Raw genomic sequence first — 23,638 nt, 5'->3', positions numbered from 1 at the left:
AGCCAGGTCACAAACTCTCATTTTACAGCTTTACAGTACACTAAAATATGTTCCTGAAACATTTGAGACGAGAAATAGATGAAACAGCAACAGAATCTTGATTTATATTTGATCTGCGCTGCCTAGTTTGACATTTTGACCACAGTTCACAAGCAATAACTGACCTGACTGACAGCTGCTCTCTCTGAAAATGACCTGTAATTAGAGTTTCATAAGTCTGAAAAACAGCTAAACAGAGGTACAGAGGTCTAGTGTTCTCTCAGACCTCTTGAATAACAATGAGCTCAGTGTTAATTGTTAGAATTAAACTGCCTACAGGAGCTTTAACACACTGTAGTGCCACTGGAAATCATTGCCTTCAGTGACCAGTGTTCGCTTTCTCCTTAATGCTGCTACAACTTTAAGTTATCTTATTGTATTCTGTTGCATTTAGGAGTGCAGTTTCTGTGAGGACGCTCGCTTTGCAAGGACCGGTGTGTGCATCAGCTGTGATGCAGGAATGTGTCGCTCCTATTTCCATGTGACCTGTGCACAGAGGGAGGGACTCCTGTCTGAGGCTGCAGCAGAGGAGGTGAGTACATTTCTAAGGGGTGAAAGACCAGAGTTGTGAACTGTGGATGGCACTCTTACACTTATCCTTCAAAAATGGCTGACTCACTGTCAGTGACGACACATTCCCATCCCCTTTAGCTCACCAAGCTAGGTAGGTAGCTAACTCAGTCAGCTCAGGAATTTTGAGTGAAGAAATTGTAATTTTATGATACCCTCAGCTTCATTATTTTACAGGATGACTTGTGATGTATTGTGTGAGTATTCAACAAGAACTGGAGCATTGACAGTGTCATTTTGCTGGACAGTTCATTTATGCACCAGAAATCACCTGCCTCTGCCCAAATAAGCATCCAGAGAAGTGCCTGCCCACTGCAAACCACTTAATCCACTCAGTTGCACAAAAAGCCTCCTATCAACAAGTCAACATGCTGATAGCATCCATAGCAACAAATTAGGTTTAAATGTTTCCAGAAGGCCAGCAGCTGGAAAAACTGCCTCTGTGTTTTGTATTTTTTCCTCCTGCGACAGAGCGAGGGATGGAGAATGCATAGTTAATGCATGCGTCTGTTTTTGTCTCTTCAGGATATTGCTGATCCGTTTTTTGCGTACTGCAAACAACATGCAGACCGCTTTGACAGGAAATGGAAAAGGAAGAATTATCTGGCCTTGCAGTCTTACTGTAAAGTGTCTCTGCAGGAGAGAGAGAAACAGCTTACACCTGAGGCTCAGGTAAGTTAAATAGCCTCATATCTATAACTGTTAACATGTTATTGTGTCTCTATTCAAATGTGCTCATGTGACTTAAAAGATGAGCTAATGTTTACTTCTTCAGTCTTGGATTACAATTAGGATTATATTTAGGGCAGGAATGAGATGAGTTGAGCGGCACACAGTTTGATATATAAGTATCACTATTTATTATTTGATTCTGTTGGGAGTACGTCAACATGCATGTCTCCCACCGGCAGGCCCGAATCACTACCCGCCTGCAGCAGTACAGGGCAAAAGCAGAGCTGTCCAGGAACACTCGGCCTCAGGCGTGGGTGCCCCGGGAGAAGCTGCCACGGCCACTGACCTCTAGTGCCTCAGCCATCAGGAAGCTGATGAGGAAGGCAGAGCTGATGGGCATCAGCACTGACATTTTCCCCGTGGACACATCTGATGCCAACGCCAGCTTGGACGGACGCAGGAAACACAAACAGCCTGCCCTCACAGCAGACTTCGTCAACTACTACCTGGGTGAGGGAACTTGTATTTTCAGCTTCAGTCACTGCAACTGTGTCACTTTATTATTCTCAGAATATATACAAATATATATTAAACACTTAAAGAGGGAAAGTGAGTTAAAGAATGACAAAAAATAAACTAGTATTTCCAAATACTGTTGATCTAATCTAACCTTTAGGATCAACTAAGAACCATTAACTCTTTTCCTGCCGTTATTTCTTTACCAGTTATTTTTGTGTAACAGTTGGTAGAGACACATCCATGTCTGAATGGACGGGGAAGTTCTTCCAGATTAGTCCAGAATACAACAACTTGGAAGCTCCTTTTGAGTGAAATCAATGTGTATAAATGAACAAGTATGCGCTACGATCAGAAGCCTACAGAGCCCCCCCAGAGGTCATTAGTTAAATAAAATGCATGCACATCCATGTGCTAGGGCTGCAACTAATAATGTTTTCCATTGCTGATGAATCTGCCCATTACTTTTTCAATTAATGGATTGTTTTGTTAATAAAATGTTAGAAAATAGCGGCACATGCCCTGTGACATTGTTAAATGGTGTGTCTTATTTGACCTACAGTCCAGAAATCTAAAGCTATTCAGGTTATTTTCATGTATAGAGGTATTAGTTTTGGTTGATTTTGCTTGAGATAGCCTAACACTCATAAACTGGTACTAACTGCTGAAATACAAAAGGACGCTTTCCTTTTAGTCTGGGACTGAAACTCACCAGATGGAGCACCAGACTAAAATGAAAGCACCTATTTCAATGTGCTTTCCATTTAGAGATTTGGATTTAGAGATTCAGAGGTTTGTCATGTAAATGTATTGCCTTTTATTTTCTAACACTTTGCTGACAGACAGCCGGCAAGCCTTTTAAACATGTGGAAACATGTTGCCCACTGCTCACCCTCCAGTCCTCATTAGCTTTGGCCGTTCTGTACTGTGCACCACAGTTGGGGTGAGCTAGCAAGCATTGCCACTCATTCAGCTTTAACTGCTGGTGACGCCATGATTGAAGAGTTAACCCTGATCATGTATGACAGAGAAAAACATCAAATTCTTACATTTAAGAGGCATAAAACCAGCTCATTTGGCTTTTTTACTGAAAAAAAAAAAAAAGTTTAAAATGTGTGAATGTTGTGTGTATTTTAGTCTATTCTATGTTATGATCATTTCTATAGTGTCTCTGAGTACTATAATAAGCAATATATGAATAAAATGTATTATTCTTAAAATTATTATTTGATGATCAAAATAGTTGCCAGTTAATTTTCTGACGATCGGCTGATCTATTAATTGACAACCATTGCAGCTTTACCACGTGCACAAATTGGTGAAAAGAAAAAAGAAAATGAATGTAATTTACACACAGCAGCTGAACAAAAACACAGAGTATTATATGTGATATAAGTAATATAAAGCCTGGGGGTGGGGAGTTAGAAAGAAGGGAGATTACCACAACTCTGTAGCCCACTCCTCCTCTCTGCTAGAGGCTAGCAGCTCTCAGGCTACATCAGCTGCTACTAACAAACCCAAATCTCCAACCGAACTGTCAGCAGTCGTGTTGGATTGTGGGAAATGCAGGCACCAATTTTGACAATGAACAAGAACTTGTGGAATAAGACCGCTGCATTGAGAGGCTTTCACTGAGGTTTTCTTAAATAAAAAAGCAGTAGGTTCAAATGGTATTTTCATGCAGTTCTTGCATACAATATTCATTAAATATTTCTTTAATGTACCATATATACCAAAAGCAGCAGTGACACTAGCAGCACTGTTTTTCTTTTCGCTTCCTTCATTCTCTGTCAGAGCTGCCTGAGGAAGAGCAGTGAGCTTAAGATATGATGCTTATCTGTATTTGCGAACATCCCCTCTTATGGGTGTCCTCTGCTGCTGTAATTTATAGATATGCATTTAAAGCATCAAAAGAAATTATAGGAAGAAACTTTATATTATCCGGTTTTTTGTTTTTTTTTTAGATCCAAAGTGTAGTAATGATATGTGGTATCATGATTGTAACTTCAACAAAGCTAAAAGGGTTTTAGTATTTACCTCCACACTGGTGCACAGGGTGCTTAAGTTATTGTGTGAATGCTGTGTAAAGGCATTTTCTCCCCAAATAAATGATTGTGATGCCAGATGTGTGAGACGCCACACCAGTAACCTTGAGCGCATACTCCATTAGCCTGCAGCGGAGAGCCTATCTGCCATCAGTATACTCTCTCATGTGCTTTTTCCTGTATATAGATTGTGATCGTGCTATTGATTTTCCTCCCATTGATATTCAGAGCGGAACATGCGAATGATCCAGATCCAGGACAACATCTCCGAACAGAAGAACTTAAAAGACAAGCTGGAGAGTGAGCAAGAAAAACTGCACGTGGAGTACAACAAGGTGAGCAGCACAATCCACACTCACAGAGAATGGGTCGTTTCTGGGGACGGGCTGGTTCATGAATGAATGAATGAATATATATTAGGTTATGTTTCAGGCTTATTATCTTCAGTTTTGTGTTAAAAAAGGGGTTTAATCTTATTTATCTAAAGTTAGTAAATCTGAAAAAAATCCATGATGCAAAATCAGGGTGACAATAGAATTATAGCAAGACTAAAGGCCTTTGCACACCACGTATGTGTTTTTCACACTGAGTCCGATGCATTTATTGTTTAATTGTTGTGAAAATTTGCAGTACGAGGCAAAATGGAAAGACATATTTGCTCCCTTACCTCTCTGCTAGGATGTTGCCACTCTCTGCCAATCTTTTCAGCACCACGGCTACCTGATTTATGAAATGATACTGTGCAGCTATTAAACTGCGCTCTGCTCTGAGCATCATCATTGCAGTTGTGCATTTCTGGATAGGATAACATCACCATCTCTTTGTCATGGAGGATTTCAAGACGGACATACCTCCTTATATTTTCACTTCTTTTTCTTTCTAAAAGATTCGGTTGGATGTGAAAAAATACATAAAATTGAACCTGTTCTAAAAACTTAAATGATGCGTGAATGTTTCGGAGTCAGTTTAAAAACGCATTTGATGCAAAGTGAGGTCGAATTTTTATTTAAACGTGCAACAGTTTCAGTCGAAAAATATGGACTTGGTGTGCGAAGGCCTTAAGAGTCTCCAGCCATGCTAGCAGCTGGTTGAGGTACAGTAGTGCTTTGAGCTAACTGCTAACATCAGCATGCTAACATGCTCACAGTGGCAGTGATTTTTTTTAGCAGGTGTGATGTGTAGATGCTATGGGAATGGCAATGTTTTCACTTTGCATTGATGGTAATGGACCATTGATCATTGAATTGATACATCGATCCAAATCAATTGATCGTTACACCCCTACTGTCTTTACATTGACAGTCGGCATGTCTTTTGTAATGTTTCTTGTTGCTGTCAGCTAGCTGAACTACCTTTCAGCAGTGCAACAGTGTCAGCATCAGCAGTGGTTTTTACATGTGTTCAGTTGAAAGTGCAAGATTAAAGCAAATAATTTAGTGAGAGAATGTGTCAAAAAATGCAATCAATATGTGAGTTTCAAGTTGTATTTCGTAAAACTGTACTTTTTATTAAGTAGGTGACCCTCCTACCGCATTTATTTTTTTATGGACAGTGTTCACGTTAGCTTGTACAAGTATGTCACCACATTAGATATGGACTTACCATGTTGCGTGATTGAAAAAAAAAAAGAATCCTGTGTGAGCCTTTCTCTCGTCTCCTCAAACATGTGACCTCTGAAGAGGCTCCCGCTCCATCTGTCAACACGAGGAAGGGAATACAGCAGCAGAGTAAAAGTCACAAGAGTTAATGTCGCGTTCAGTCTTCTACCGTGCGTGTTAAGCGTTATTAATGGAGTGTGTGTTGCTAATTGCACTGCATGAGTTGCTCTTACATGACTTTGGCCTTGGAGAAAATGCCAGTGGGGGGATGTCATTACTAGTCTGGCTTTGACTGCCAGTAAAGGCCAGTACGAGGTTTACTTTATGACACAAGGCTCAACTCTTGCAGATCATGTGAAGTGTTAACATTAGCCAGTTGCACTGACTGCAGAATTGAACCTACGGCAACATTAGTGGCACAGCCGTGCACATTGTAATGACTATAAGGCTGGGTTATAGTCATCCAAACTGTGACCTGTCCCACTGCTGTTCCACCAAAGCTAGGGAGAAGCTGTTTATTAAATATGATATTGATTGACCGTCTTTACATTGCATACACAAAATAAGAAGGATCAGTGCAGTGTGTTTCTCCACTGTCTGGATGGTTAGCAAGTCTAGTAAACTTAATTGAGCTCTAGGAAGCCAAAGTGAAAGCAGAGCTTCCAGGTTCTGATCCAGATGTAAGAAAACCTAATTTAAAGACACAAAATAACAGAATAACATTACTGTTTATTTAACATTTCTGCTTGCTGCCTTTAACCCTTAATTTGAAACCTGCGCAAATTGGCTTGATTTCTTTCAAACACATGGGAGGAAGGCAATGAGCAAGGAAAGAAGCAATGACCCAAAATAATTCCAAGTAATTATTCAAAAGAGAAAATTCAAAACATGAAATTTAGTTAAAAAAAGAAACAAATATGTCATAATAGTAATTATGAATATAGTTTTTCCCTAGCTTTTTCCTTTTTTCCCCAGTTGTTATTTTGTTTTTAAATAATTTTGTAGTCTATTATTTTTTTGCAATTTGTGGGACATTTCTTTCCAAGTTGCTTATTGCCTTTTTTTTCCCATGAGTTTGAAAGAAATCGCACACATTGGCTTAAGATTCGTAGGTTTACATACTTGCGAAAGGTGTCTGAAATAGGGCTGCAACTAAAGATTATTCTATCGAAAAATGTGTTAAAGTGCTGAAAAATGTCGGTCTGTCTCTCCCAAACCCCAAAATTATGTCATCTAATGTCTTATGTCGTACTCACGCCAAAGGGTTTTAGTTCACAGTCATGGGAGAGTGTGTAAAGCTGCCAATATTTGAAAGTAAGAAGCTGCAATAAGAGTATTTTGGGGTACTTTTATAGTACTTAACTATGACTCAAACCGATTAGTCGACTACTAAAATAGTCTATGATTATTTTAATAGTTGATTAGAACAGTTGATTGAAAGCAGCATGAAAAAAATTGATGCCGCTCCAGGTTTCAAAGGGAAACAAACAAACACAATTTACCTTTTTCCCTACAAATCCAAGACAGTTGCAGGTTACAGGAATTCTGGAAAAATGTGTATTTGCTTTAATTCCAAGAATAAGACAAAGGATTGATACCACTTTCATCTCAAAGCCAGAGTCTGGACGAGGTTGGTTTAGCTCAGTATAAAGACAGGGAGCGGGGAGAAATAGCTAGGCCGAGTGTCTGACATTTAAAGATACACCTACGACACCTCTGAAGTTCATTAATTAAAGCGCCATATCTCATGTGTTTAATCCACACACAGACAGAACTGTTAAAACAATGTGTTGCAGCTGGTTGATGCACATGTGCAGCATCTTTGGCCACAGTGTACACAGTGAGCACAGGTCTTGTTATAATGTAGGTCACTGTACAGACAAGGTGGTAACCAAGCAACATACTGTGACTGTTGTTTGTCAAGAAATTAGCTCCAGAAAGCATCCTCCACCAAAACCACACATATTTATTTTGATATTTCTGATAGCTACAGACTAAAGCAAACAAGAGACAAATTTGAGGACTTAAGACTCAACATGACAAAATCAAAACAGACACAACTTGACTTGGACTTCCAACAGCAATGACTCATGACTTCACTTGGACTTGCGCCTTTTGACTTGAAAGTATTTTATATCTTTCTCAAATGGGTTTGAGTAGAGACTTGTATAATTTATATGCTGTAGAAGATCTGTGTGTGTGTGTGTGTGTGTGTGTGTGTGTGGGTGAGTGGGTGCTACGGGGGCAGAAACTGTGATGCCTTCGCCTTATGTTGTCTCCTCTCCTCTTCTCTGCCGCAGCTCTGTGAGTCCCTGGAAGAGCTGCTGAATGTGAACGGAGAGCTGCGGAGTGAGGGCCAGGCCATGTGGACTCTGCTGGGGGGCATCCTGGGCCAGGTACCACCACCATTACTGCTTCTTCACACACACACCATCTCCTCTTTCTCCCGTCACTTCCAACCATCCTGCTCCCCACACGCAAATTAGCTGTTGAGAAAGTTTACAGAACATTCTTGCTTATAGATTTCCTTTTTTAGCGTGGCAATGATTTGTGATGGAGAGTTATCCAGATTGCGAGTAGCAACCCACGCGGTGATACTGCGGTCTGTAATAACCCTGCTTTTTATAAAATCCTTTCATTTAGCACTAACTGATTGACCTGTCATTTGCAATGAAGTCAGACCTGACTGTGGGGAAGTAAAAGCTGTCTACCGCTTCTCGTTCCTATGGCGACCAATTGCCAAGATGTGCCACTAATGCTGATGGGTTATTCAATAAATGTGAAGTGCAATCTACAACACAGGACTGAGAGCACTTGTTTTTTTCTTGAAACAGACTAAAACTTGGATTTACAAACAAACTCATTGTGAGAATGTCCCCCAGAAAAAAGTAAATCTGTTTTTTACGTTACACTTTTGTCACATGAATATGGAGCCCTGAAGTGTTCAGTGTAAAGTAAAAGAGACATCATGAAATAAATAATCAGATTAATAAATTAGGTAAATACATAAATTAATTAATATGTTGTTTAAGTAGCTGTATGCTCTGTAAATAGCACTAACAACAGCAAAAGTGCTGACAGAGTAACATTATTACCTGGCGGGGAACCAAAGGATGGTTGCTACGCTTCCACGACCACTCCGCTCTGATATCAGCAGTAACAGTTCCCCATTAGCTTCCCGGTCACAACAATAACTTGTGTCTTGACCTCAAAGATAAAGGAAGCAGCTAATTCTGACCCTTCACCTAAATTATTCAAGAAAATTTATATCATACCCAGTGTGGCGCCTGGCACAGCAGAGTCACTCCTTTGGGGTTTTATGTATATAAGTACCAGCTAAATCCATAAAAAGCCTTATTAAAAGTATGGTCGTGGAGAGAATGAGCCGTGTAGATAAATGGTCAAATGATGTTAATGCAGTGGCGAGGCAGCAGAATGGACAGGAACTAGAAGGAGACTGGCAGTGAATCTGCAATGACCACCATAAATCACCTAATTATGAACACGCACGATTTAAGTAGCAACATCAGTCACAGCACCGCATGCTTTTGTGTCATCTATCTGCCACATTTTCATCTCCTATTTGTCATCCTGCCCGCGCATTTGCCGAAATTATTGATGTCCCCAACTGGGACTCTCATCCCTCTTCCAGTACACAGTCAGTGCTTTTGTTCCTGATGCTCCTGGAAGTTTAGCGCTCTTGGCAACTTCACAAGAAAACACTCCACCGGCCTCTATAAAATGCTGTGAGGCTCAAACAGCTACTTGTTGGCAGCTGTTGTAACAGCGATAAATGTCACAGTTTAGTGTCAATCAACAGAAATGTAATTGACAACTAGACCTGCAAGCAGATATCAGGGATCCAAGCTCATGGCATAGGGGATGCACTGATTGGAAAAGCCTATACAGATGCTGAAAATAACAATTAGGCCAATGGCCAGTAAGCCAATATTAGTGTTTGTTTTTGTCGTTACATATACCCCATTTTGTACCAGGGAAACAGACACTTCTTCATTATAAAAAAAAGATGCATGAGATAAGGTTTCATGTAAATTTTCACATGAAAAGCATCTTTTTAAAAACTGCTTCGAAGACCTTTTTACTGTTTATAATGCATCATATTTCCCTCTTTAATATCTGTCTTATATTGCTGTGTAAACATCAACACATTTCTCCTTAAACATCTGTATTTATTCAAGTTTCTCGACAAAAACGACATTTTTATTACATTTGAACACATCATGAGAACGTTATAATCAATGCATACTCATACTCCGCGCAACCTTTGTTAGCTGTTAGCTCCGGCCACTGGCTGCTAACACCTAACACCTAACGTTAACAAGGTTTTGTTGTTTAAAATGTGTCATAATTAGGGAAACAACAGGAAACTGATGCACCGATAGTGAGTTTACTGCATCCTGTGGTCCTGAAAGCATCACGGGGAAGATCTCTGTTTATAACAAAAACATTTTCTATTGTCCCTGGGATGTTGTTACTCCAGGGTGTCTGCGGGGTCTTAAAAAGTATTAAAAGTTGATAAATCAAATGTCGGAAAATGAAGGCCCTTAAAAGTATTAAAAAGTCTTAATCACAATTTTATTAAGTATTAAATTTTCTTGGCATTCAAGCTTTTTTTTTGGGGGGGGGGGGGGGGGCATTTTTTGCCTTTAATGAAAAGGACAGTTAAGTGTGAAAGGGGGAGAGAGAGGGAGGATGACATGCAGCAAAGGGCCACAGGCTGGACTCGAACCCGGGCCGCTGCGGCAACAGCCTTGTACATGGGGCGCCTGCTCTACCACTAAGCCACTGACGCCCCGGCATTCAAGCTTTGACAAAAAGTATCCATGAATGTATAATTTATTTTCCTCCTCGCAACTATTACAAACAATGATGTGTAGGTAGGCACACTCGGACTGCCACCCAGCGCTGTGCGCGTACCTGTGCGAAATCACGTGACAGCGCACCTCCAGGCGCCAAACAGAGGAGCAAAAGACAATAAAAAAAATCCTTCTCATCTTATCTGAGTTCTTTTGTATGTTTGTGCTCCATAGATTTAATTGCAAAGTACAACTGTTTAGTAAGTTAAAGATGCGTTGCTGCTAACGACAGCTTGAAGTGGCGATGAGGTCTTAAGGTTTTTTTGGAAGGTCTTAAAAAAGTCTTTAAAAGGTATTGAAATTAATCTCACGATTCCTGCATATACCCTGTACTCTCAAGCCCTACTTTTTAGCCTGCACAAAACTAATGTGACACAACAGAAAACATCGTCCACTGCCATCATTTAGTGTCATCTTGTTTGCTGTTAGGCCAATGGCAGTCAACAAGGTGAATATCAGCCGATACAGATGTTGTCAGATAAATTGGTTCATCTGTCTGGCACAATTAGGAGCTGAAGGTGCTATGAGGGCGCTAAGGGCGACCAATAGGCCAAGAGCGTCACTGAATCAGTCTTAAACAAGTGATTGTTTGTAGGCTTGGGCAATGCACACAGCTGGTTTTTGTTCCAGCATTGAAACATCGAAGGGCCTTGGCCTTGAAGTCCACAGCTGCACTAAAACTATCCTCAATAAATCATTCTGCACCTGAGTCACAAGTGTTGAAGTATCTGTTAGTTAATGTTCTGTTCTCTGCTACACCTTTACCACAGCATTATGTACAAGTATGGTTATCATCTCCAAGATAGAGTAAAATATTATAATGTGCAGAATGGAATGTGATTATGCAACAGTATAACCAGGAATTACACAAAAGTCACACACGTAATCTGTTGCATGAAATGAAGGGAATTTAATAAAACAAAAAGGAATACATACCGGTCTCTGAGTGAAGCTGAAGCTGAGTGGTAATACCAGATTATGTAGTGGAATCAGTGGATCACATCTTCCCAGTAAAATGGTGGAACATTTAAATAATCTCTCAGCCCAGAGAAAGAATAATGCACTTCAGCTGATGTTAGCACACTAACATGGCTGCAGGTTACGATTATTTTCATCTTCATTTTACAATGAATCTATAAGTTGGCCAGAAAACAAAAATCAGAAAAACAAAACATGCCCATTATAATTTCCAGGCATAGCTGCAATACTAGTTAACCTGCGTAACAGTGGAGCACTAAGGCTCCGGATTAGAAGCTAAGTTAGTGACATGCAGTTAAGCCAATTTAGTGATATGCAGTAATAGGACGTGAATGTTGAAACGCAAATAAAGAAGAACCAACTTTTCAGAAACTGACGAGAGTGAGAGAAAGAGAAAAGTGGCTCGGTGTATCATAGGAGGTCCCCTGGCAGACCAGGCCTATGTCAGCCTGACTAGGGGCTGGTACAAGGCAAGCCTGAGCCAGCCCTTTCATTGGTCAAAATGGTTGACAGCTATTTTTTTTGTGAATCAACTAGTCGATGAATTGACTAATAGTTTCAGCCCTAAACTTTGTAAGTCTGTGGTCTGCTTGGTTGTGAGCCTGGGCCCTTTGAGGTTTGAGTTGTTGGAGACTGGTAAGGTTGCAAATATGAGCGTAATGACAAAACGGATGGGCTTCCTTCAGTTGTTGTAAAACTTATGCTGAGTGAATGTGGCTTACTGAACATAAACATCATGACTGAGTTTAAAACAGCTGGCTGTTCTGCTGACTGGTGGAAGGAGACAGCCTGCAGAAGGCTTTTCCTTTAGCCAAGACAAATCAGAAACAAAAGTCTGAGATAAGAGGTAAAAAAAATGGAATCACGACGCACCACAGCTCCGATTGATTGTGTTTAGACTTTGTTGAGAGTGGCTGCTGTTATTATGAAGGCTCTTACCTGCCTTTATAGAGCTTTTACAAACAATGTTTTGTGCCACAACTTCATTGTTTTACTGTATTGAATATGAGGAAAATGCTCAGCAGCAGAAAGTGCCCCATTTGCTCCTGCGCTGTAACGTATTGATGCTTTGAGTTTCCCCGGAGGACACAGCAGTGAGGCAGGGAGCCAGAAGCTTGTCTGTGTTTCCACTCACTATTTATAATGTGCGCCTTTAAACTTCTTCATCTGTCTGATAAAGCATGTTAACAATGTTGAAACTGGCCCTTATCGGCAGTAGAGACACTTCCTCGTGGTCAGATGCAGGCAGGCTGCAGTCCAGGTTGAGGAGATAGCCCCAACAGCCCCTTGTGCCTTGGTCACCCTGTCCCCCCATCTATCAGGCCTCCCCGCAGGGATGCTCCCTCGGCGCCGCAGGCAGAGTGAGCACGCCCAGATTAGAGCTTCCTCAGGGGAAACCTTGTCTGTTTAGTGACAGACTCGGTCCCTACGAGATAAGTTTTCTAATTAACCTGCGTGGCAGCAATGCACCTGAGATACAGGGGAGAATAAACTGGCTGTCTGATGCTTCTTTTCAGCTGCCACATACAACAAGTTCCCTTTGCTTCTCCTCACAACTCTGGTGTGAGGGAACTTTTACAGCCCTGCTTTGGCTCACCTTTTATTTGGACAGTCTAAACTCTCAGCCGACACAAAGCAGGTGTTCAATGTAGTGTCGCTGGTTTTCAAGCTTAACTCTGGCTTCAAAACTAGCCTACAGTTTCACTTCTCTCTCTGGGATGTGTTAGATTTGGTAAAATTGGACAGACTATTAGATGATTGATTGTTTGCTCTTTTACTGTAACAATGAAATTAAGTCTTCCTAAACCTTATTGGATGAACAAACAACTTGCTTAGATGTAATTGCACTGTACTTTCAAGAAGATGGCAGCTGTCCCCAAAATGTTTCTATTACACTATCCACCAAATTGAGTTGAACATGAACACTCAACCATCCAAGAACAGAAGAGCTGATATGGTAACATACTACACTGAAATACACTGAAGTATGCTGGTTTTAAATATATGAACGTTTGATTGTAACACAAAGTCATTTTTAGCTCAAATTAAAATGGCTACAGTAATTGTTATTAACAGATTAACACAGATGTAACTGTGGTCTGCGCATCACTAGTTCAGAGGTTATGTGAGTCGGCTAACCAAAACAGATCTGTGAGATTTTGGGATGTCTTTCTAAAACTGCGATAAACTTGAAAACCATTCTGAGCCTGTAAGCCAGTAAATGACTTTTGAAATGCATAATCTCTTACCTGCTATATAGGCATGTGTCAGCACAAAAATGAGAGTGGGATGTCAGATACTCTTTTTTGATTTAAAAAGCACGACATTCAACAATATTATACATTAATATTATTTGTATTTCTTGTTTTTAACTTTCTCTAACTTTACTCTGAAAGAGGGGGCAGCAGTAGCTCGGCCCATTGGGACTTGGATTGGGAACTGGAGGGTTGCCGGTTCAAGTCCCCGCACAAACCAAGAATGGAGTGTGGACTGCTGGCCGGAGAGGTGCCAGTTCACTTCCTGTGCACTGCTGAGGTGCCCTAGTGTAACTGTGCGTTCAAACCAGAAGCTTCCAAAAAGGCAAAGTCTCTCGCGGACACCCAAGAAGCAGGACTGTCAAAATATTTGTGGCAGCTTTGGTTGCTCTAGTCGCTCATCACGTGAGTCATTCGAACGTTCGATCGTGCTTGCTAATATAAAGGAGCTGCAAAGTGGAGTACTGGCTTGAAAGCAGCGTAGTTGCTGCTTGCTGTTGTCCAGTCAGAAAGCTCATAGTTGGCCAACAGAAAGTTATGTTTGGTCAATGAAAACAAAAAACATGTCATCCCATTCACCAAGCAGGGAAGACTTTTGTGCTATGTCGCAACATTAGCCTGCAATTCTCTCCTCTATTACTAACATTACACACTTTAAAACTCACCAGACCAACCAACTACCTCTGCGACACGGTCCTAAGCCTCGTTCTTTTTATTTTGGTCTCTGTAACTGAACAGCGACACATTATAAAGGACTGAGTGGGTGCGAACGCAAATAATAAACTTCTCGATATCCATTGTCGGAACAAGTGTGCTGTAGGAACCAAAGTTACATAGCTTGTTCTCTGGGACCTGCTTCATCAAAGCAGGTCAGCATTCTGATTGGTTGTCGCCGAACCGCATCAGAGCTCATTACCATAAAGTTAAACGAGTTTTAACTCCCCTCCGGTCGCTTTAGTCGCCCAAGATGCGCGGCTGACGACCAGGTCGCTCAAGATGCTGGGCTCTCATTGAAAATTAATGACTTCCGCCATTTTGGAAGCACTGGTCGCTGTTGGTTTGAACATACCGTAAGGAACCAAACCCCTAACTGCTGTGGCAATCAGTCATTCTAACATCTCTCTGCATTTGATGCATGTGCCTGTGTGTGTGTGTGTGTGTGTGTGTGTCTGTGTTAAATATATATAACAACAGACAGATTTACCCAAGGGGGAAAGAAAGCACATTATTATTATTATTAGCTCTACCATCTTTTGTGTTACGGTTGTAATGAAAGCTACTTCCTACAGAAGGAATCGATCCCTGTAAAAACTGTCTTACAGCTGGATTAAGGGTACGGGTGTAGGTTGGGACAGAGTCATGTTCTTTTGGTAAGACATGTTGCTGCTCATAGCTGAAACATTTATGCACCTTTTTTTTTTTTTTCAGAAACTAAACACCCCAGCTGTTCTGAAAGCCCCAAAGGAGAGGAAGCCCAGCAAGAAGGAGGGAGGAACACCAGGGAAGTCATCCAGCCTGCCAGCAATCCTCTACAGGTGAACACTCAGTGCCCTGAGAGATGCTGAGGAAAGATTAGGATGGATTAAAGATGGAGTTAAATGATAAAGATAGAGAAACCAGGGTGCTGTTGTGTTGATTATGTTGTATTGCAGACGTCCATCACTGTTTTAAGACTATTTGGGAATGAGTGTGTAAGTTTACATCTGCTGTAAAATTCTTCTGTATATTGTAAGAGAAAACATAGAAAGTGTCTCTGTCACACAGTTTCTCAGACACCACTGAATTATGTAACTAACCAATGTGCTTCAGCTGTTTCTCATTCCAAAATCACCAGTAAGTTGTCTTTCATATGTTTTCCTGCAGCTGTGGCATCTGTAAGAAGAACCAGGACCAACATCTGCTGGTGCTGTGTGACACCTGTAAGCTCTACTACCACCTGGGCTGCCTGGAGCCGCCATTAACACGCATGCCCAAGAAGACCAAGAACAGCTACTGGTGAGAGACACGGAGACATGTGGGGGGTGGGGAGCTGGGAGCTGTAAGGACACATACTGAAACTATGGAACCATAAAGCTCTCCACTGAAAACAAAGGAGAGTAAATTAATGTCAGTGGCTGAGAAGTTACAACAAGGTATATTGTCTGGACTCATACAGGCCACAAAATCACTGTAAGCCTGACAAACAGGCAGAAACTCAGACTGCCTTAGGGCCGTTAGGAAAGGTTACACAGTTCAAGCTTTCTCAGGAGGAATACCTGTAATTCAGTGTGCTACTTTCAATCCTGACCGCCTGCTGGCTGCAGAGGTTCCACTATACATGGCACTGTGCCTCATAACATGACTCAGTATGATGGTATGAGAGGAACAAGACAGGTAGAGGCCACTGAATGTATCTTTTTTCTGTCAGTAACTGAACATATGCAGCTGCAGTAAAACAAAGACTGTATTAAATATGGGCGTAGCCACAGTGACGTCACCCATTTCTTTATGGACTCCCATTTTCGAGTTTGGGATTTTGGCGTTCGCCATCTTGTTTTTTGGTGCCAGAAGTGACCGTGTTTGGACAAGACTTGCAGAGCAGCCCCGCCCTTAATTTTGCATAATTTTAAACCTTTGCAATATTTAAACATCCAAGGAGTAGTTAACCAAATTTGGGTGATGTCTACTCCTACGTGCTGTGAGCGTCCTCATTGTAAAGCCCTATTCTGGCAGGATTTGTTTAACGTGGAGAGGTGGAGTAAAGTAATTTTTACCAGGGATTTTAGTCCCGTCCGAACGCGCCATGTCTGGGAGACCAATCAGAAAGGTTGAGAAGAAAGCACTTTTCAGAGCCACAAGACTTCTGGTTGTGTTAGGTAGGCCTAATATAAATCCATATTGCTAATCGTTGTGTACACACAATCCTGATCATGGGCAATATTTCATATTAGGCTAATCATTAATTATTATTATTCTTCAGCTGATGCTTACAGGAAGCAACGTAGCACACACATGCCGACAGGGAGGTGACGCCAGGGCGCAAACTGAGTTACCACTCCCATCTCTGGTGGAATTACAGAGTTTTCTTGTCCCGTGCGAGTCGGACATTTATATTACAGACATCCTGTGGTAAACTGACATTAGTCCACATCCCTATGTAAAACTAATCCTGTCTGAATAGTACTTAAGTACAACCAAATGCTAAGCAAGAGTTTTTTTGGTGACCAAAATATTTGGTTGACCAATTAACTTTCATGAACATAAACACACTGAAATAGCGACAGCTACGGCTACACGATACTCTGTGAATCTGGGGTCACATTACCTAAACAACATTGTCACAGTGTTCGCCCTTAATTTTACATAATTTTAAACCTTTATAATATTTGGATGAGAAGTACTTCACCAAGTTTGGATGATTTCTGCTCCTATGTGCTGTGAGTGTCCTCATTGTACCACGTCAGCTACGTCAATGTAATGTAATGTAAGTATTTCAACTTAATTTCTGAGAAAGCAGTTTTGTTTCTGTCAGTTTGCTGTGGTGCGCAGGTCTATGTACTACAATAAACATGAGCCTCGACTGCCATTGATATGTAGAAGAAGCTAGCCACAGGCGTGAATCAGAAAAGCTGAAAATTCAGATATGCTTCATTGGTGCAGTTGAGAACAAAATATGGCGCCATAGTCTCAGAATTCTTCCAAGAAAAGCAGATTGTGTTTTGCTTGGCGTTAGTGGCACCTGTAACAGAATTTGAAGCTCTGTGATTGGAGGTTTCTTCCTGAAATGGACCTTCGGAGCCATAATTATTGTCTTTCCCAAAGTTTTTATGTACACAGGCTTTTGTCTGTTACCTTTTATCAAATAACAAGTTTAACCAATTATTTATCTTTTGTACCAGTGATTTAACTGGGAGAGTTCAATGCTGAAACAAGATGTATAGGTGCTCCAACTGTGAGACACACAACATTGTCTGTGGGAATGATCAGTGGGAATTTTACTTCCAGAACCACAGGCAGCATAATAGCTCCACTTGGAAAATCAAATTGTGAGAGATGGGTAAGTTTGAGGACTCTGTAGGGCCATCACAGTATGAACTGTGCAGCAAACTGCTTATCCATTTTTTCATAATCAGAGAACTAATACGTAAAGAAAAATCAATACTTATGACAGTCCTACTTGACAGTGACCTCATAAAACACCTTCATAATGTGAATGAACAGGATTCCTTCTCATATTCATTCTCTGCCTGCTGCGAGCACTAACACATTCAGATCCAGAGTTTGTTTATTCATATTAGTTCTGGCATTTGAGGCCAGTCTGTGGCAGCAGGATTATCAGATGACGGATGCGAAGATGGTGGAAATGTCACAGTCTCTTCTCTCAACTACTGCAGTTGCTTATCTAGAGAGGAGATTTAGTGCATCTGTTTTTTCACATATGATAGTTCTGAGATATTTGCTGCATGCTTGATGAAAAAAAAATGAAGCTTTTTCCTTTTTCTCTGGTAAATGAAAGAATTGCAGAGATTCAGCTGTTGTTACAACACAGGACGTGTTTGTGTTTGTCTAACACAATCTGTCCGTGACTGGAGTAATTCATTTAGCATTCATTTTAAGCATGAAGCTCTTTTGCTTTATTGGGTGAAAATTAGAAACCATTTGAATGATAAAAGTGTGCGAACGCAGAGTCCTCACTAATTACACAGTTGTGCACATAGGAAGCCAGAGAGACTCCAGGGCTTTTGTACAACATGCAGTGGAGGCAAAAGCTGCTTGTTTTTGGAAGCTGAACCCGTCTCAGGTCTAACTTTGACCTGACGCAGTTAATATCAGTAGCATCTAATGGGATTGTGTGTTGTCGAGGACTTGTGATAAGGACTTTTTCAAATGCTGAAACAATTCCAGAAGCTGAGGATTTCTCTTCACTGAGTGTCAAACTCCTCTTGTCTGTAAATGGGGATGTGTTTTTGCCACATTGGAATTTACAAGAACATTTTTTTTTTTTTAATCAGAAATAAATCAAACATATCCCTCTCTATATATTTTTTATTCAGCCCTCTTGTGTTGCTTATATTTTTCTCCTTTCAGTTGAAACTATGAAAGCCTTTTTTCTTACAGTAAAGATTTGGGTCTATGATAATAAAATCGATACAGTTCAGTGAGAGGAGCTCTCTCCCTTCTCCTCAGGCAATGCTCCGAGTGTGACCAGGCCAGCAGCGATGAGGCCGATATCGCCATGGAGACGCTACCCGACGGCACCAAGAGGTCCAGGAGGCAGATCAAAGGACCGATCAAATTCATCCCACAGGAGATGTCGCCGGAGCCCAAGAAACATCAAGTGAGAGGCACGGTGTGTATCGACACACTGGAATTTTATATTGTGATCAGTAGAAGTGTATTTTAAAGAATTGCTATTGATACTGCAGGAATAATACAAAGTTTGTGTGCTGAACAGTGTAATGCATGCAGTTAAAATGACAGGTTTCAATAGAGCTAACATCAAAAGCAAGCTAGCAGCAGCCATCGCCATATACACAAATGACAAGAATTGAACACAGTTTTTATACGCACAACAATATTTTTCTATGATCGGGCTGAGAAGCTAGAGAAGGTAGAATTAGCAGTGGGCGGAGACAAACTGCTAATTATACATACGTAACTGGATGTCTTTGCTAGTTGACTGAGAGCCGTGATGACCAACAGAAACAAAAAAATGTAAATGAAAGCCAGAATGAGAAAGGGTTGACCTTTTCAAAATTCATACTTACCTTAAGGTTATCAGAGAGTTGCTCAAGATGATAACGTGTTCCTGTGAGCAGAGTATAAACATCTGTAACTGAAAGGACTTTAGTGCAATCACACACTCCAGAAGCCCTTACAGTTTTTTGTGAATAAAGCGAGCCTTTAAAAGTGATTTATGAAAATGGTCCACTGCCCTGCAGAGACATTGTCTCTAGACGGTGTTTTAGTTTTAAAAGTAATTTAAAAGCTAGAAAAGGCCAATAGAAATATGAGGAAGCAGAAACTGCTAAAATCTCCGCCTGCAGCTCAGTGAGGTAACAAAGCATCAGAGCATCAGAAAGAGCAGAGTCAAAGCACTGATTGTCTGCATCCACTGTACAAAGTGATGTGGAGGTTCTATGGTGGAGTGGTGTTATGAAAAAAATTAATGAAGTGTGCACTTGATGGTCATTAAGATAAAATCTCTAGAAAAATTAGCATAAATACAAGATACAGTCCAAACTTAGTAGCAGTTAAAGGCTACATTTTTATCACCCATGAACGCACTAACTAAAATCAAACAATAAATAAAATGAGAACATCAATAGCACAACCAAATTTTAGTCTCTTGTAGGGCACTCTCTAGACATTGTGAACAAAATAAGCATGAAATATTAATCTTTTTTAAAAGCACTTGATTGTCAGAATTATTAGCATCAGTGCTAATAGCATGGGAAAACAGTTATTTGTCCAGAACTAGCTATAATTGTTTTATATTCTGTCTTTTAATTGTCGTCTTTTAAATCACAAACACAAAGATGTAGTTTTATAAAAACAGATTAATGCCCAAAAACACACAGACAAGACACAAAAATAACAGACAGTATCCAAAATAAGGAAGCCGATGCCAAAAGCTGCACATGCATGTCTTACAATGTGTCTATCTAAGGTCTAAGGAACGTATGTTGTGTTAAATGTATACTTACATTGAATTTTCCATGGTTTGAAATCCACTTCCTTCCAGTATTCAGTGGTCATGGATAATCATAATTTATATAATTTAGCAGACGTAGCTAAACATTCTTAAACTGAGTTTAATGGCACCCTACTGAGTAATATTAATTCAACATTAGATACAAGACGCCTTTAGTTTTTTTCTCATGTTATTTTATCATAGAATAGATTAGGGCAGGAATGCGTCTTAAAATGTGGAAATTAGTTACTATTTTTACACTTCCAATTCCCTTGTTGTGAAGTTGGTAATTGCTTTTATGACTTTTTTGTTAGATGCCTGAAATAAGGTCTGCTGTCGACACAAGCTTAAGAGATATTCAAGTTTTGTTCTACGACATAAAATATGTCAGTAAATACCTTGCTTGTGAGGTTGCATAGTGTGGTTCGTTTATAGCATAACATAAGCTTTTTACTTTCAACTGCAGTAATCCAAAATCCAGTGGAAAAAAACCCATTGGCTTTTTGGCGAGGGAACCAGGCAAGGTTAAATTCGGATTGGCCTACAGAAAAAACATTATTCCAGTTCAGGATTGGATAACCCTAACATATGACTTGGTAAAGCATGATGATGAGACAACTAATAAACAATAGATGTGTGTATTGTTTCATTAACGCCCAAGATTAATGTTCAGATGTTAAGCACCAATGACAGAAGTCGATCTTCATGCAGGTCGAGAGTTTTAAGGCTGTGTAGGTCACGACAGTGTTGCCATAAACCTTCTAGCTTTTTTCACCACCTCTTTTTCTTTGTCTATAAAAGCGCAACAGTATGTGGACTGTGTCAGCTCGTAGTGTAACATTTTGTGTCAGCTGTGAGAGGGAACAGAACCCTCTCACCATCCCTCACTGGATCCTACTTATCTGTACCGACCATGCTCTGATCCTGCGATACAGAGCAGCCTCCCCGCTCCCTCAAGAAACACTCCAGATTGATATCTGACAGCTTGGTGGTGTGGAGGGTGGCTGGGGCTGTCTTTTACTTCCCTTTTGTTTTTTCCACTGTCAATATGTGACCCAGTGCCACTCACCTGAGACTCAGGGGAACTTTCCTCTTGTGGCTGTGGATGCTCACAGCAGAGTCAATTCCACCGAAGCTGCTCCTGACTACAGTCTCTGTTACAAATAGAGAAATGAACAAAGAAAAGGAGGAGTGTCTCGGCTACTTCTCCACTCTCTGCACTCTATCTGTCTTAGAGGGGAAATAGCCGAGTGTCGGAGCACAGTGGCAGTCTGGGTTAATGTGTTTTTCTGTTCAGGTTTGGAAACCCTGGGCCCAGACATGTGCCGAGGACCCTGCTGGAGCTCTCAGGGATTAAGCAGATTTCTGATTTTTCTCGCAGCCACAGCCACTCGGGCGAGGCACTTCAGTGCAGCATTTATCTTCAAATGCAAGGCATGCAATGGCAGACGCTAAAAGGGCCCTGCTTTGCATTTTTAATGCTTTTACCAGGGCACCCAAGCACTGGCACTTCTCTAAAGCCATATTTCAATTTATCAGGACTGGCTAATCAACCTCCTACTGGCCTCTGAGACTGGGGTGTGTGTCTGTGTGTGTGTGTGTCTGTGTGTGTGTCGTTGAGTTTGCATGTCAGGAAAGAGCGTGCACATTTACATTTGGCCAAAAGGGCTACCGTGGCCCAGCACCACCTTGATGAAGCTGAGAGTCTTGTGGCTGTTATTCATAGCCTGTAGTGGATGCTGCCTACTGGAGGAAAACCTTTTAAAGTCAACCTGTGAGCGGAATTTTATTTAGCATGTACATAATGTCGCAGCTGTAAAGTTAATGCTCCATAGCACACTGCCTGATTTTACACAGCCCTGCTTAAGACAGAGACCCTCTTAAATATTCTTCTCTTCAGATATAGTGGAACTAGATGGTACATTTAAAAAACTCATAAGCAGTCTCTTTCCATAAATCATGACCTGGTTACTCAAGATAATCCACAGACCTTTTTGTGAGCAGCTTCATGTAGGAACCATTCTCTTTTTACCAAACGACACCCACTATAGTGAAGCGTGCATCTACTCATGGACAAGAGGCTCGTGCTTGTGACAGCTGGAGACGTGAACATTAATGCCATCCTCCTCGACTGAGCTGTGACGTTAGCTAGCTCGGTGGTGCCAGGTGAGCTAGCAGTAGATGGAGCTGTGCGATCATACAGCTGACAGGTGTAGTGCAACTTAAACATCCTAGTGACAGTGGTATCTCTGACCATGCAGTCCATGTTCGTTGTTAATAAAAATCTACTGAGAAATTATATGAAAAAAGACACTTGTTATTACTTTACATCTTGCCTAATAATCTTCATCTTTCATACGAACACATCGACGTTCTCTCCTGTCCATACATACACAGATATGCACATAATGCTGTTTATTATGGGCAAAAAACAATTTAAATCAAAGTTTTTTAAACCTTTTTGACAGCTGTAGTACCACTTACATGCCAAATCATCTCATATATGAGTCGCCTAACTTACTCTGCAAATAATGGGATATGGCATGCCTAGCTAAGGCATGTAGTGACTATGTCATGGACGTTAGAAAAAAGGGAAGGAGAAGGAACAAGGTTAACATTTGTGGAACCCATTCCATTTACAGCAGCCACCTACAGTGCGTGAACATGCAGTTGGCCTATATTTGAGCCAATTCAGGGGCAAATGGTAGTTATGTCAGAAAAAGTGGGGGTGGGCGATATAAAATAATACCACGATATTTCAGGGTATATTTGTGATAGCGATATTCTTCATGATATGACAAATTAGTAAAAATATTTTTTTATTATTAATGTAAGAAAATAGAATTGCAACAAAATAAGTGATACAGTTTTACAGTTTGCCTTCAAATATTAAAAATTAAAGAAAAATGATCTCTCATTTCTTTAGTTTGTGAACAACAGTAACTCAGAGTGAGATTCAGATTCTGTTACAATATTAACAGTTCAACAAAATAAAATCTACCACAAATTACACATTTAAACAGCTCCTAAATACAAAAAATGTCCACTGGGATCTATATACTGTATATATAAATTAAGAAAAAAAAATTTCCCCACCTGGACCTTAATGTTCTGCCATTTCTCCTCTAATCATCACACTGTAACCTCTGACAGGCTGTTATGACATCAGAACTACATTATGCAATTTTTTTTTTTTTTTTGAGCCGTTAGTGTCACATAGGTTTACATTACCATTTATGACAAAATCACTTGACAACACCGACTCCCTTGTGCGCACAATGAGAGAGGAGAGGGAGAGACACTGTGCTGCTGCCAGAGGAGCCGCTGAATGAGTTCCCTCTGAGTGGTAAGTCACTAAAAGAGTCTGAGAAGTCCGGTTCATAAAACATTCAGGACGCCACAGTTTATTCCACAC

The 23,638-nt window shown here is 40.7% G+C and overlaps 1 protein-coding gene across 4 annotated transcripts in view; it reads left to right on the top strand.

The window, feature by feature from the left end:
- Window positions 1-23,638, top strand: part of phf14 (PHD finger protein 14) — a 104,186-nt gene that overhangs the window by 21,563 nt on the left and 58,985 nt on the right. For 2 of the 4 annotated variants that reach the window (XM_033637092.2, XM_078175498.1), the window contains exons 7-14: window positions 434-571; window positions 1,135-1,281; window positions 1,521-1,791; window positions 4,071-4,177; window positions 7,741-7,836; window positions 14,979-15,085; window positions 15,414-15,545; window positions 18,717-18,867. In XM_033637092.2, coding sequence (XP_033492983.1) covers window positions 434-571; window positions 1,135-1,281; window positions 1,521-1,791; window positions 4,071-4,177; window positions 7,741-7,836; window positions 14,979-15,085; window positions 15,414-15,545; window positions 18,717-18,867 — 1,149 coding nt within the window. Of the gene's footprint in view, window positions 1-433; window positions 572-1,134; window positions 1,282-1,520; window positions 1,792-4,070; window positions 4,178-7,740; window positions 7,837-14,978; window positions 15,086-15,413; window positions 15,546-18,716; window positions 18,880-23,638 lie in introns of all 4 variants that reach the window. The other 2 variants (XM_033637091.2, XM_033637093.2) reach the window with 1 other exon arrangement.

The sequence above is a fragment of the Epinephelus lanceolatus genome, chromosome 16, assembly GCF_041903045.1.
Source record: "Epinephelus lanceolatus isolate andai-2023 chromosome 16, ASM4190304v1, whole genome shotgun sequence".
NCBI classification, from domain to species: Eukaryota; Metazoa; Chordata; class Actinopteri; order Perciformes; family Serranidae; genus Epinephelus; species Epinephelus lanceolatus.
The sequence above is the reverse complement of the archived record's forward strand: the minus strand, read 5'-3'. Positions and strand labels throughout refer to the sequence as shown.